At 39.7% G+C, this 13,646-nt stretch overlaps 1 protein-coding gene across 2 annotated transcripts in view; it reads right to left on the reverse strand.

The window, feature by feature from the left end:
- The window catches only part of SCAPER (S-phase cyclin A associated protein in the ER), a 136,340-nt gene that overhangs the window by 63,419 nt on the left and 59,275 nt on the right, over window positions 1–13,646 (reverse strand). For both annotated transcript variants that reach the window (XM_048317987.1, XM_048317988.1), the window contains exons 22-23: window positions 12,570–12,635; window positions 3,469–3,595 (exon numbers count right to left, since the gene is read on the reverse strand). In XM_048317987.1, coding sequence (XP_048173944.1) covers window positions 3,469–3,595; window positions 12,570–12,635 — 193 coding nt within the window. The remainder of the gene's footprint in view (window positions 1–3,468; window positions 3,596–12,569; window positions 12,636–13,646) is intronic.

The raw sequence follows: 13,646 nt of genomic DNA on the forward strand, positions 1-13,646 counted from the left end.
GTGAGTGCTCAAGGCAGACTTGAGCAGTTAATTTGGGATTCCTTGCACATCTGAAACACAGAGCTGCCCTTGGTGATGGATGTGCAAAATTAGTCCATCAAGGAATGAACATGCATAAAATCAAGAAAATCGTGGCAGGAAAAGTGCTCTAGTGCTGCCACTTCAAACATCAGCTCTGCCTTCTGTAAGAGGTTACACGAGTTTTTCTTTTAGCATCAAAGGCCCATTCATAGGAGATCTTAAACTGAGGGTTATCAGATCTTATTAAGAGCTTGAAGAGTCCCATATGACATCTGCCAACCTCAGGCCAGGGCTTTCTGGTAACACTTGCATGCATCCTGCTGTTGTGGCTCTGTGTGTGTGTTTGTTTTCTTAATGTACTTTTAAACAAAGCAGAGGTGAAAGTGAATACAGCTTCCTTCCAGGATTTCTGCCAGAAAGGATGAGATGCACAAACCCAAGGACTGCCTTCCAATAATCAAGAGCACACCCAAAGCAGCAGCAGTACCTGTTGGACACACCTGGGGGACAGCACACCATGCGTACACAACATCGGGATTTGTGCTCCTTGCCTGCTACCAACACATGACCTGAGGAGCACAAGCCTGTTTAAAACTGCAACCACATGGTGGTTTATGACTTTAGAGTACCTCTTATGCATATTTAGTTTAAAGACACGTGAACCACATGTTTCATGCAGCTCATGGCCACACTCCAAGTCAGATCCTCAAAACCGGTGCTTCAAGTTGCTTGTTCTTCGCAAATCCTTCTCCAGCATCGGACACAAAGCTCCTACTTTATGTAGAGCTTCACCCAAGCCACTATGGGCATATCGAGAAGTGTCTGGAGTTCTAACAACCACCTGAAGCAAAGCAAAGCAAAGCAACATCTCTTTCATTTGTTAGCACCCAAAATATGCGTTGGATTCAAAGTGAAAGCTATAGACTTTGCATGGGGAACAAGCAGCAGTGAATGAGGAGCAGGTAGGGTGCTGCAATAAACAGACAGGACTCCAAAATACACGGTGGTTAAGATGTATCTCTGCCTGAAAGAGATTTCTCAAATCTGAGTATCTAGAGGATATATAAACCTTTCAGTTTGCATTAAACAAGCACTTCTTGCTGTATTGGTGGAATCACTCGGCCCCACGTGCAGAATGTTTTTGTGTCCAGCAGAGCAGGAAGGCTGAAACAAGAGTAAGTGTGACCACAATAATCATGCAGGCATGCAACACCCTAGAATGTTCTCACACTGTGAAAGAGGTTCAGAAGTGAGAAAAAGCCTTTTTCAGTACTGTGGAACACATCAGATGAAGGTTAAGTCCAAACAGAAATAGTTAGTGTGATTTGATTGTACCTGGAGGCAAATCCCATTGAGACAAAAGGCTGCAAATCTTTTGTGTGTGGCTTTTTTGCGATTCAAGTTTGCATAAATATTACACCCCACCCTTTCACGCTGTTTTAGCACAGTCATGGAATTTCTAATGAGCTGAATAACCCTTCCTTCTGTTGAGAAATTTAATGGTATATATTTTTCTTATTTACTGTTACCAACACCAGCTCAGCAATTTATTTCATGATTTGTAAAACCAATCCTTTTTTTCCCCTGGTGTGCCCGTATACATAAATTTTTCAGGCAGTGTAAACCATTAACAAAAGAAAAATCCAATGTTTCACAGTATGAATGGAAAGAGGCATTTTGGATCAACTGTATTGTGTAATAGTTTTGCAGGACTTCTTTTGAGTAAGAAGAATTTCTAGTAAGTGGCAAGGATCTACTGTAGTGAACCCTGTCCTCCCTCAGGGCAATTCTTTATTCAAGCCAGGCCATTAGCAAGGGTAAATCAATGTTATCAGCTCACACACACTGACAGCTTGTGTGGTTCCCACTCCCCCATTCCTCCCCCCACATTAGGGTATATTTTCATGCTCTCTAGGGAAATTCAATTAACAGTGTCAGTCTCCTCCTCTCAGTCCATGACTGACACCACCAGGACTCTTTTCAGTGCCCATTGACATGTAAGATGTGTCTGCTGATTTCTCGACTCCCGAGTTAACAAGAGAATTCCCATCCCCTTCTACAAATGACCGTGTATGATCTGTGCTGTAAACACAGCAACAGCTCCTGAAATCCATCTTTCTTGACCTTATTGATCAGGACACTCAGATATAAAAATACTTCTCCCATGGTTGAGTAATGTTTTGGGGGTGAAACCCCAAATCAACAACAAAATAACACGTCTATTCATACTATCAAATTTAGTTTTTAATTCCCCACTGCAGACTCAACAACCAGCAAAACCCTGTGAACAATTAATGAGTAACACTTAGCTGCAATTCACATCTCATTTTAAAAAATCTCAGCAAATAACTACTAGTAAAAGGCTGGCTACAACTCCACTTTCCAAAGAGTTTCCAAGAATTATTTAGATAACTTTCAAAACAGATTCATCTTTTCATAGTAGTCATGCAACAACATGATTTCTGTATTTTGAAATCAATAAAAAAATGAATTTTTCAATAATTAATGGAAACACTGAAAAATTTGAAAATGGCACAACTCTTTCAAACACACTCGTAAGCTTCATGAGCAGCTAGCTCCAAGGAACCAAGGGAACACACATGAGCAGCCTGTGCATCCCAGGCAGCCTCCGGTATTTAAAAGCATATGCCATTAACAATTGTGTTCTTCACACCGACTAAGCTGTGAAAAGCACCAAGCAGAGCTCTCATTGTCACAAACATCAGCCCTGAACCACAATGATGCAACCCCCTCCTCAGATTTCATTGATTTGGTTTCTTCCAGAACTAATTTTCATTATGTCTTGATTACAGATAAGAAAGAGAACTATTTTCTAGTGGTTAAAGAGAGAACAGAACATAATGCTCCAGCTGAAAACTCAAATATTGTGGTCCTAATGGAGTAAAAACCACATTACAAGTCACAAAACATTGTTGCAGCAGATTGACCATGAGGAAATAGGAAAAAAGATGCAAACACAGTGCTATCAAAAAAAAAATTCCAACATTTAACATAAAGCAAAACATGCTCTACAATCGTATCAGTTTGAAAAACTTAAAACCCTAGAAATATCCCATATACACGCACATCATACCTTCCTCCTCCAGCAAAGACCCACTGACTTTGTTGAACTCTGGGAAAACTCAACAGATTGGTGCTCCAGCAAACCTGGATCCAATTCCTTCCTCTGCTCTCTGCTAATTGGCTTGGCCCCTTATTGTAAAAGCTGTTTGTGGGTAAGCACTACAAACTAGATGACTGAAATGACCCAAGCTAAAAACAATCCTCATGAAAATACAGGGGGAAAAAGTGAAAAGTGTAATAGCAGACACTGCTTGTTACACAGAGGTCATTTATTCTTCAATATCTCATATTTAACATTCCCAAATCCAAACTGATGAGACTTGAGGGCAAAACAATTTATAAGTCAATCATAAGTTACCATACCTCTTTTTCCAGAATCCGAGAGATCTCTCCTAAAGTCCTGTCTAGACCAGGAACTTTGCTGTTCCCCAAGGAACAGCTATCCTGCATTTGGAGGTGCTTGAGAAGGTCTTTTGCTAATCGCTGTAACCTTCAATAGAAGACAGAAAACAAAGAGTAGTTAAAACAAAAACTCCCTTATTAACTCACATTTTTGTAATGAACCTCTGCTAACAATGAAGGAATCATGAAAATCTATGTCAAAATGTTACCATCTATTCTGAACAGGATGCTAAACATCCCAGGAGATACAGTCAGCTTGGAGTCTGTGACACTTCACTATCTACTTTTTAAAGGAAACAGCACAGATATAGTGTGAACAGTACAGTCAGAAAGGTGCTTCTTTATTAGCTACATTTGCTTCTGTTCTTTCCCTGTTTCTCTGCCACATCTTATCCTGCTAGTTTTTGCCATCCTCATTTTCAAATGGTTTCACCCTACTTGAGTAAGGGAAATGGAACAGCAGGACCACTTGGATGATTTCTTATAGGCATCATAAAAGAAATGGCTCTTCAGGGTTATTTGAATAAGAGAAAAGCAATGGCTTTGTAGCCTACCTCAGAAAGGGCATTTTATTAACGAGGGTCAGAAATGAAGCCAAAATGCAGAGGTGGGAGCGATGTAGACACACACAGGTTAGGTTTCATTTCAGTTTTATACGTCTGCATCTAGGCTATTCACCTGTGCTCTCCTGCTCGGCAGTGAGGGGAAATACACAGTGCCAGGGCACAATTCTCTCACCCCAAGGTCTAAAATACAGCACTCAAAACACAGAGTTTATCCTTCTGTGCCTTGACTGGTGGAGACTTCTACCTCTGTGGGAGCAGCAAGGCAGAGGAGACAAGTGCTGGCAGAGTCCCTTAACTGGAGACTGAGAGAAGTCGGAGAAAGTGTCATTCCATACTTGCCATGGATTTGCTGTCACTGCCTCAGTGTCTCCTCCTCGCTGCTCTGGGTCACAAGGCTCAGGCCTTGGTGGACCTTTGGTTTCATCTACTGAGCAATTTGCACTGAAGTGGGACAAAGCTGGTAACAGCAGAGGAGTGGGAGACACTGCTGTGACTGGAAGCCTACACAATAGAAGTCCACAGGAAGGAAAAGAGAGGGGAAGGGGAACAATGCTCATCATAAAACAGGAGATATCAGTGTAAAAGGGCCAGAAGGCATTCACAAAGTGACCACAGAGGATTGGAAAGGATTACAGAAGTCCCAGAAGTCAGACAGGAGATGGAATGGCTGAAGAATGTACCACAACAGTCACACCATCAAGAAAACTCCAAAACCAAAAATCCCCAATATCAGAATATTAATTTGGGGAAGAATAGCGAGTTTCTACTTAATCAAGAGAAAACAGGCACTCTGTGTCTTCTCCTTGAAAAAAATAGGAGCTTCATTAATAGCTTTCAAGACATGCTGAAGATACATATATATTTTTGAAATATAAATAAAAATGATTTGTAGAATTTTGAGTCTTAGACTTTTTATCATCTGGTCAGTTGAACCCACTAATATACAACCAGGATTTTTCTGTGACAAGAAAAATAAAAGGAGATTACATCCTGATGAGATTTTTTTGCACTGCTATTTCCTCTGTGGAAAATGAGGTTGGAGGAAACCTCTGTCTACCTCAGTAAGCCACAAGTTAAAATGGGAAACAAAATTAAAAGCCAAAGCCCAAATAACTGCAGGACTTGGATAGTAAATCAAAAGACCACAGGACCAATGAGAAGTGGAACTGCTGCAGTCCACAAACAGAGTATTCTCACTGAATGGGATTTAGAATGGCTATTGCCTTGGCAATATCCTAGCACATTAAGCAAAAATTACTTTATTTCTTTGGTATATCTACTCAAATTCCATGATTAAAGCATATATAAAGCCCACCACACTACATTGTAACTTCATCTGACAAAAGACAGCAAGACAGGTTTCCATTTGCTTCATTTAACATCACAGGAATGGAATTCCACCAGGATTAACCACAAAGGCTAAAGAAAGGCGCTTTCCTAATCTCCATCAGGCATTGGCATACAAAATGCGTACGGTTTATCAAAACACTACTCACAAGGACTCCGAGAACATAATCATATTACACTGAGCCTTCAGCTGACAGAACTAACAGAAGTGTCTTTTTCTTCAGTCTATTAAGATGCTCCGTAAGTTAAACATCACGTTCAGTTTCTGTCCTCGCTTTTAAAACAAGCTGTACAGCACTAACTCCCAAGGAAAAGCTTCCAGCTTTCCATTTCTTCTAAAAGTCTGTCTGTACACTTTTAACAAAATTCAAACTTTCTCAGTGTGTGTTCAGCATCATACAGTAAGAAGGAGGAATTTCCAATTCTGCCACGTTAAAGAATTACCTCTTACATCCTCATATCCTACTGCAGGGTGAGTCTTCTGCCAAAAACAGTTAATGGATGCTGAGTGATCACATGGGGAGGAGAAGGGAAATAAAAACTGCCTCTTCCCACCGACTGAACCTTGGAGAAATTATTTAAATATCCTTCATACTGACTTCTTGGCCGTGTCAGGGAAATAAGAATAATTTCTGGACTATTTCAAAGGACTAGAAATCTATGCAACAGGACTTGTGCTTGGATGTAGAATTTGCCATTGCTATGAAAGGATTTTGAAAGAGAGAACTCTTTGTACATACTGGACTCCTTGCATGCTCTTGGTATGCACTGGGGATTACCAGGACATGGCATCCACACCTGATCCAGTGACTCTGGAAATACCATTGAGTCCAAATCCAAACATTTCAGGACAATTAGTCTTCCTTCTGTCCCCCAATTTTCACTCCTCCAATGCTTACTAAGCCATACAAGGAATGATAAATAACTGAAACTTTACTGTGCAGGACAAAAGAGGAAGTTAACGTCTTTTTCTCTAAAATTATTTACATCTCATTTATTAAGGTTTTAGTACTCCCCACAAACAGATAATTCAGAATGCAGAAGAAATATCAGAAGGACATTAGGCACTGATGGGTCTTGGAACATTACCATAATGTAAACTAATAAATTGTACGTTCAGCAAATACAAATGCAGTATCTGATCTTTTTGCACTGCAAATGGGAAAACAAGAGATATTCATATCAAAGGTTTTTCTTTTAAGACGGGCTAAATTTTTTTAGCAGGGTTAATGTATTTTATAGGCCAAAGGAAAAAAATCCATTAATATTTATACACCACATTTCATCTCCAGAAAAAAAAGCCTTCAAATAGTAGCATCAATGTATCCAGCACTTCCAGATTTAACCCAGTTTCTTGGCTGTACACTGATGTCCCCACAGAAGGATCGGTGTGACTGCACTGAGTGCTGGCTGCTGGGCAGTTCCTCATGGAAGGAGTGGTTTCTCCCCCCGGCCGTTCCTGCGAGGGCGGCCAGGTGCCAGCCGGACACACAGCCCCGATTCTTCCCGAGGCTGCCCGTGCCGGAGAGAACTGAGAGCAGCTGTGGCACTTCCTGCCCTGCCCCAGACAGAGCTGTGCTGCATCCCCCGAGAGCAGCCTCCAGCCCCTGCATCTTCCCTGTGCCCCCAGTGCCACCCCTGCACTACAATTCATGTTGTCCTGGCACATGGGGCATCCTCCAGCCGCTGCAGGGTGTGCCATGGAAACACCATTCCACAGCTGGACACAGCCCCAAACACTGCCAGACAGAACCACCTGCAGCTTCATACACCTTCTGCAGTGCTTCAAACGGAAATCTGAAACACGATGAAGAATTCCTAGAAATATTACTTTCTGAATATATTGATTTGTATTCCCATGAGAATGTTTTAGCCATTCTCTGAAGAGGAAATCCACTGCCCGCCCAATCATAAACCTGGTATTTGTCTTGTTCTAAAGTTTATCTGAATTTTATTTTATTTACACTCTGGATCTTCTACAGTTTCCACATGTGGAAATTAAATTTTGTACAAGTACTTCCAGTTTCAGAGATTGTCTGTTTTCTTCCTCAGTAATCAGTATTTTAGTACAATATCTTATAACTGGCCTGACTGAACTCTAAGCCTACTACACCAGGAAAACCTACAAGGTGAGTTTATCCTGTGAATACACTGATATATCATAATGAAAGAAAAAAAGTACTATATTGTTACAGACATTTAGCTTTGGGCTTCTGAAAGAACAAACTTCACACTGCTTTCCCATCTTCTCTGTACTAGACTCTTACAGGAAATAATATTTCATTTTCTACCTTTTTTTATGCTGCAGTCTGTTTCCAGGATAACAGTGGTTCCAATTCCCATACTATGTGAAGTATCCCTTTACAGTTTAAAAGAAAAAGGTAAATAAAACGAATGCATTAAAACAATTTCTTGTTATTTCTAAAATATTAGACCAAAAGGTTAACTTTTTTCCCCCTGCAAAGCTGCTAAATTCCCTTCAGGCACACGGCAATCTTTCATTTTAATTTTCCTGTTGTATTGAAGGATGACAACTGTACTTTGCTATCTGGATATTTAACACTGAAATATATGGCCTCTGCATTAGAAGATACTAAATACATGTAAATAACCCTCTAACTCCGTGAAAATGTTTTCCTTCCCTTTTAAAAAGGTGCTCTGATGGACACCTGAGAATGCTCTAATGGACGGACACCTGACACGTGTTTTGCCATGTTATCCTAGTAGACTGGACACTAAATAATTACTCAGAGCAGTTCCCAGAGAATATGAATTAATACTAAAAACCCACCAAGAGTCCACTAGCATTTACAAAATTACCTAAATGCCACCAGGGACCAACCAGCAAATGCACAGTGGAGAGAGGCAGGGAGCAACAGCTGGCTGCTCCAGGTGACAATGTCCACCGTCATTGCTGTGAATGTTCCTCTCAGCACGTAAAATAGTTCAGAGACCAAAATACCTACCAAACAAGGCAATATTTGGAATTATCCCACCCCACTCCCTAATGTGCACAATTTTTTTTAACACCTACTAAAAAAGCCCCAACTGTCCCAGCCATCTTTTAAGAGTCATTTCTAAGAAAGAACTACTTAGAGCCATTTACAATCCCAGTCATGAATCTCCTGTGACACTGAAAAGGGGATACACACTGTGTCCATCAAAGTAGGATAAAGCCTGTCTGCTTATTGCTATTAGTGAGTACCAGTGTAGAGCTTAGAAAGCACTTGGATCAGTGCTTCCTTAGTGCAAAAGGTTTTATAAATCTGCAAACCTTAAACTAAGTAAGAACCACTGAAACAGTCTATCAGCTGCATCAGGAAACCAGTGGTCTCATAATATTAAAGTGGCCTAATCTTAAAGGTGATCTAAAAAGGCTTTTTACCTGCCAAAGACTAATTCTGGGTTCTGTCTTTCTTCTGTAACAACTGACAACATGACTAAGAACTAAAATCAGATAAGAAATTGCATTCCATAAATGGTTCTGGTTGTTTATGAAGACACTCTCAGTTTGGGGGTAGAGGAGTAGATAAAGAAATGTGGCATAAGCAAAGAAGCATAAAAGAAAGATATATTTATTTAATTCTAAACGACATTGCTTCTGTTAAGCAAATAAATAAATCTACCAATTGTGTCCCATTTTAAAGAGACTTTAAAAAGGAACTTCTCCATTTTTAAGTTCCACAGCCCTCTAAGTCAAAAGATATCTTTTGTTCATTGGTATACTTTCACTCCAATCTGAGTACTTCAAACCTTCCTTTGGGAAAAACAAGAAGTCTTGGCATTTGTTTTGGCCCAAAGAATGCATTTAGCTCTCTGGGGTTTTAGCCCCTTCCTTCTGGGACATGACTTTTCTCAGTAACTCTACAGATCTCCTGAGAGCTGTGCAGACTCCCAGCTGGCAGCAGTTTGCTCCCTCAGCCAGGTACAGCAGCAGTTAATCACAGAATCCTTGTGCGGCACACGGTGTTCTGGCTGAAGAGCCAATACTCTGACTGCTTGCACAGCTTCTCAAGGTAATAATGCTTCAGACCTACTATTGTTTGTTTCTTAATGCTGACTCTTCCTACTGGTCTTGGTTAAGTAGGACCCTGTACTTAGTTCTGTGTTTTCCTACTATTTTTCTCTATACTTAGACTATGGTGTGCCATGTAAACAGATACAGTCTGGGCTAAAACTCTTGCCTCAAAATTTCTTGCCCTCTCACCCTTTCTCTTACAGAAAGAGATAATACTTTCCTATTCTTCTCCCATTTTGTAGTATGTGTTATGCAAAGTAAACACATTTTAATAAACTGTGCTTCTGGTTGACTCACAGACACTCCTTCTTAAAAAGCCAGTTCAGACTTGAGCTAGAATTTTTATCCTCTCGATTTCAAAGATGCTCACAAATATTTAAGCCCTCATAGTAGGTAAAAAGTTGCATAATTTTGGAAGTAACAGTAACTATGGTATCTGAAACTATGTTTTAAAAACTTAGATGTAAGAAGCTGATAGGTCTCTAGGTTTCTACATGAAGACTGCAAAAGAGACCTCCTAGATCTGTGATGGAAGTGAGCTACACAGTGGCCATCACACTAGTTCACATCTAAAAAGGTACAGCCCTAACAGAGGCAATAAAGGAAGAAACTAAAAAGGCAGATGGAACAGATGATTCTGCCTGAAAGCAAAAGAGCAATTAATTACATAAAGAAAAATGAAAACTCAAGATCAGTAAATTCAGGATCAGTCAAAAGATTTGAAAACATTTTTAGTAAACTAAAAATCTGAGTTTCTCTTGTGCTGCAATTGAGACAGAACTGACCAAGTTACATCACTGATGATCTCAGAATTTAATGCTGAGGCACTAGAGCTTATTAATATCTTCAGAGTCAAATGCACACATTTCTACTTTCTGATGACTAGAACCTAATTTTTTATTTGCTAGTAGCAAAGAAAAGCAAAACATAGAAGCCACAAATCTAAAAGTCCTAATATACCATGAAATTAATCTTGCAAACTGAAGTGCTGATTACCAAGAAACGAAGCCAACTCTTTTATGTGTTTATGCAGGTGTGCCATCTGCTGGAGATGGGTCATTTTCTTATGTCAAACCTCAGTGATAGATTTTTATTATTTTAAAATACATCTAAGATTCAGCAGCAGTTTTCAAGCTATTGAAAAGCCTATGTAAAAGATACTTGCATACAGGCTAGTTGTACATACAGCCAAGGAGGTCTAACTGCAAGGATCTGAACTGCTTAACCACCAGCAACTTGTGCAAAGTGCCACCTTCCTCAGCAATTTATGAGTGATGGAAACAGCCACGAAATATAGAGGATCTGGTACAGGTTACTAGCTCAGTCTGAAGACAAATATCCCAATCTACAAAGTTGTTGCAATTTTAGGATGAGGGTTTTTGAATCCAGCTCTTGAAATCTCACAGCCCCTTGACTGATGCTACAGACTCCCTAAGCTAAGCTACAACTAAGGCACACATACCATCTGCCCACTGGGAACGGATGTCTCAGGAACACTAAGAACAGGGCAGGCCTGCATAATCAATCTGTTTGTTTCCCCATTTTTGGCTTAGGAGTCTCCTGGGCTGGATGCACTTTCCTAGAACTGCAGGAATGCAGGTAACCTGTCAGTTAGCACCTGTGTGAATTCTGTCAGGGAGTTCCCTACATCTCCCTGCACGCTGCATTAAGAACACCGGGTTTGGTTTCTTTAGAACCTGGCTCCAGCTTTCCCCTGTGCTCCCTTATTCTGATACCAAGAAGGACAGCCAACAATCAGCATCCATCTTTTCCATGCCATTTAGGACCTTGTAGATCTCCGTAACTTAACCCCATTAGAACTTCCTCCCATTATCAAATTTTCCTCCAAAATGAGATGTACTACTTTACTTATTTCCTAATACGTAAGTTATACCTGAAAATATTACAGATTTTCTTTTCTGGTGCCTCTGAACCTTTAGCAATTGTACCTTATCTGTTCAGAAACAAAGAACTAGAACTTCACATCCTACTCAAAAGATGTAAATGACCTGGGTATTTGTACCTGATGACATTTTTTGTTCTGTTTTTGCTTGTTTCTTAACTAATTTTAACCAAGGATTTCTATGTGCTGCTGAGAGTACTAAGCTGATATTTTCCTGGAATTACCTATTACATCTGCAAATTCAAGGCCCACACTTTTTTATGTGAAGATATAATTGAATTCTGTCTTCCCTCTCCATTGTGTAGCACTCAATATACACTGGATTTCACCTGCCATTTTACTACCTGGTCACTCGCTCTCTTCAAAGTTATCATTCAGCACCAGCTCTTGTCCCTATGGTCCTGGATCTCTGTATGAGCATCACACTCTGCCCCCTCACTGCTGGCCCTCTTTTTCCAAGTCACTTGTGAGTATGTTGACCATCACAGAATTGCAGAACTCTGCTGGTGACCTCCCTGTTCTGCCAAGGACTAATGAAATACTCCACTTCTTTTCAATTCCCTAACCGTTCTTCACTTAAACTACACATATATAGTTTCTTTTAAAATCTTAGGTGATAGACCTTATCAAAATACTTTTGGAAATCCAAATATTCTGCATCTTTTCCCAACTGAATCAGAACACAAAAGCTGAGCAATTTTCACTTTCAAACTAAGCAGAAGGAATTTGTCAGTGATCACAGATCTTGTTTTAACCTTACCATCCAGCTGTTTTCATCTGTGCCTTGTCCTTGACAATAAAAAGGTCTATTCTTTAAAAAGCTTAATGTCAGACTAAGACATCTGTGCATTAAAACATCTGTGTTTCCACCACAAGAACCTTTGTTTCTGACCAAATGGAGGTCAAACATAAGATTTCCAGTCCCAAAATTCCAGGGCTGAATTTTCACCACCAGTCTTGTAGTAAAGCCTTCTTGTTTCCAGGTAAGAAAGCGATGTTCTCTTTACTACTGCAACACAGGTTAAGATACACAGTGTCTTCAGAAAAAAACTGCATTCATTAAAGTCTGACCATTTGGATCAGAGACTGACCTGTAACTCAAGATGGCAACATGCCTCATACTGAGGGGAAACCTTCCACACCTGCTCCACCGGAAATTTCAGGGGCATTTCTGTGACAGACAGGGGACAATAGCATATGTCTAAAATATATAGAGATAAATGCTTACTTGGCTTTAAATGGGGAATCAGACACAGCATTTTTTGCTTCCATCAAGCTCTCATATTCCTTTGCCCTGGAGGAGAAAATATTCATTATTATTGACAATTGTCTAAAGTGTACAGGATGTAATACAAACAATGGAGTTCAAACCTTTGGGTTTTTCTGCTTCATAGTAAGGCACAGCATCTCTCTCAATGCTGCCCTGCCATAACCCATACTGGTGCTTAACTATTGGCCATTGGCCATTAACAATTTATGATTAACATTACTACTTGGGAATAACATCAGTACACAAATGGTGTATTTGACTTTTCAAATGGTAGAAAATTGCACAAATGATACATAAAACTGTAGTAATCTACTGCCTATTATAAAACTATTAGTGATACAATGCTATACAATATTATGATAAAAATACACAATATAAGCAATATTATTATATAACATATTAATGATTCAGACATGTAGTGCAAACCAGATTAGTACATCAGAGAGATTACAACTAACATACAAATCATTGGTTATATTTGCAGGCACAGGAGCATTTTTTATGTTACCTACTGACTGTATTGTAACATAATGAATGTTAGGCAAACAGCATAGAAACACCCCCACCAATGACTCCTTTACTGTTGGAAACAGAAATACAGCCTCTTTAGTCCCTTAAAAGTATTATTTAAACTGGCCATATGCCAAAAAGTAGGAAGAGGGAGACAAGACCTTTTTTCACTGCTTGTTTTTACTCCAGCCAGCCTGTGCTAACAGGTGAAAATCCTGAGTTGCTTGTGGACCAAGGCAGGATCCAGTGACAATCCTGTAACCCATTTCTAACAACACACATATAAAGCAAAACTAATCCAGGCACTGCAGTGATGCAGATACATTTCTCTCAGATACATATATTAAACCTTTCTTTATATTTTCTGTTCACCCAAAAGGCTCAAGTTTCACAAAGCTACTCAGATTTTCCTTTCATTTGCTTAACCATTCCAACTTATGCTCCACACAAATATTGTTACATCACCACTAGCTCTGATTTGTAGGTCATTAATAAAGCCATTAATCACAGCTGAATTTAGTATTA

This window comes from Corvus hawaiiensis, chromosome 13, assembly GCF_020740725.1.
Source record: "Corvus hawaiiensis isolate bCorHaw1 chromosome 13, bCorHaw1.pri.cur, whole genome shotgun sequence".
Taxonomy (NCBI): Eukaryota; Metazoa; Chordata; class Aves; order Passeriformes; family Corvidae; genus Corvus; species Corvus hawaiiensis.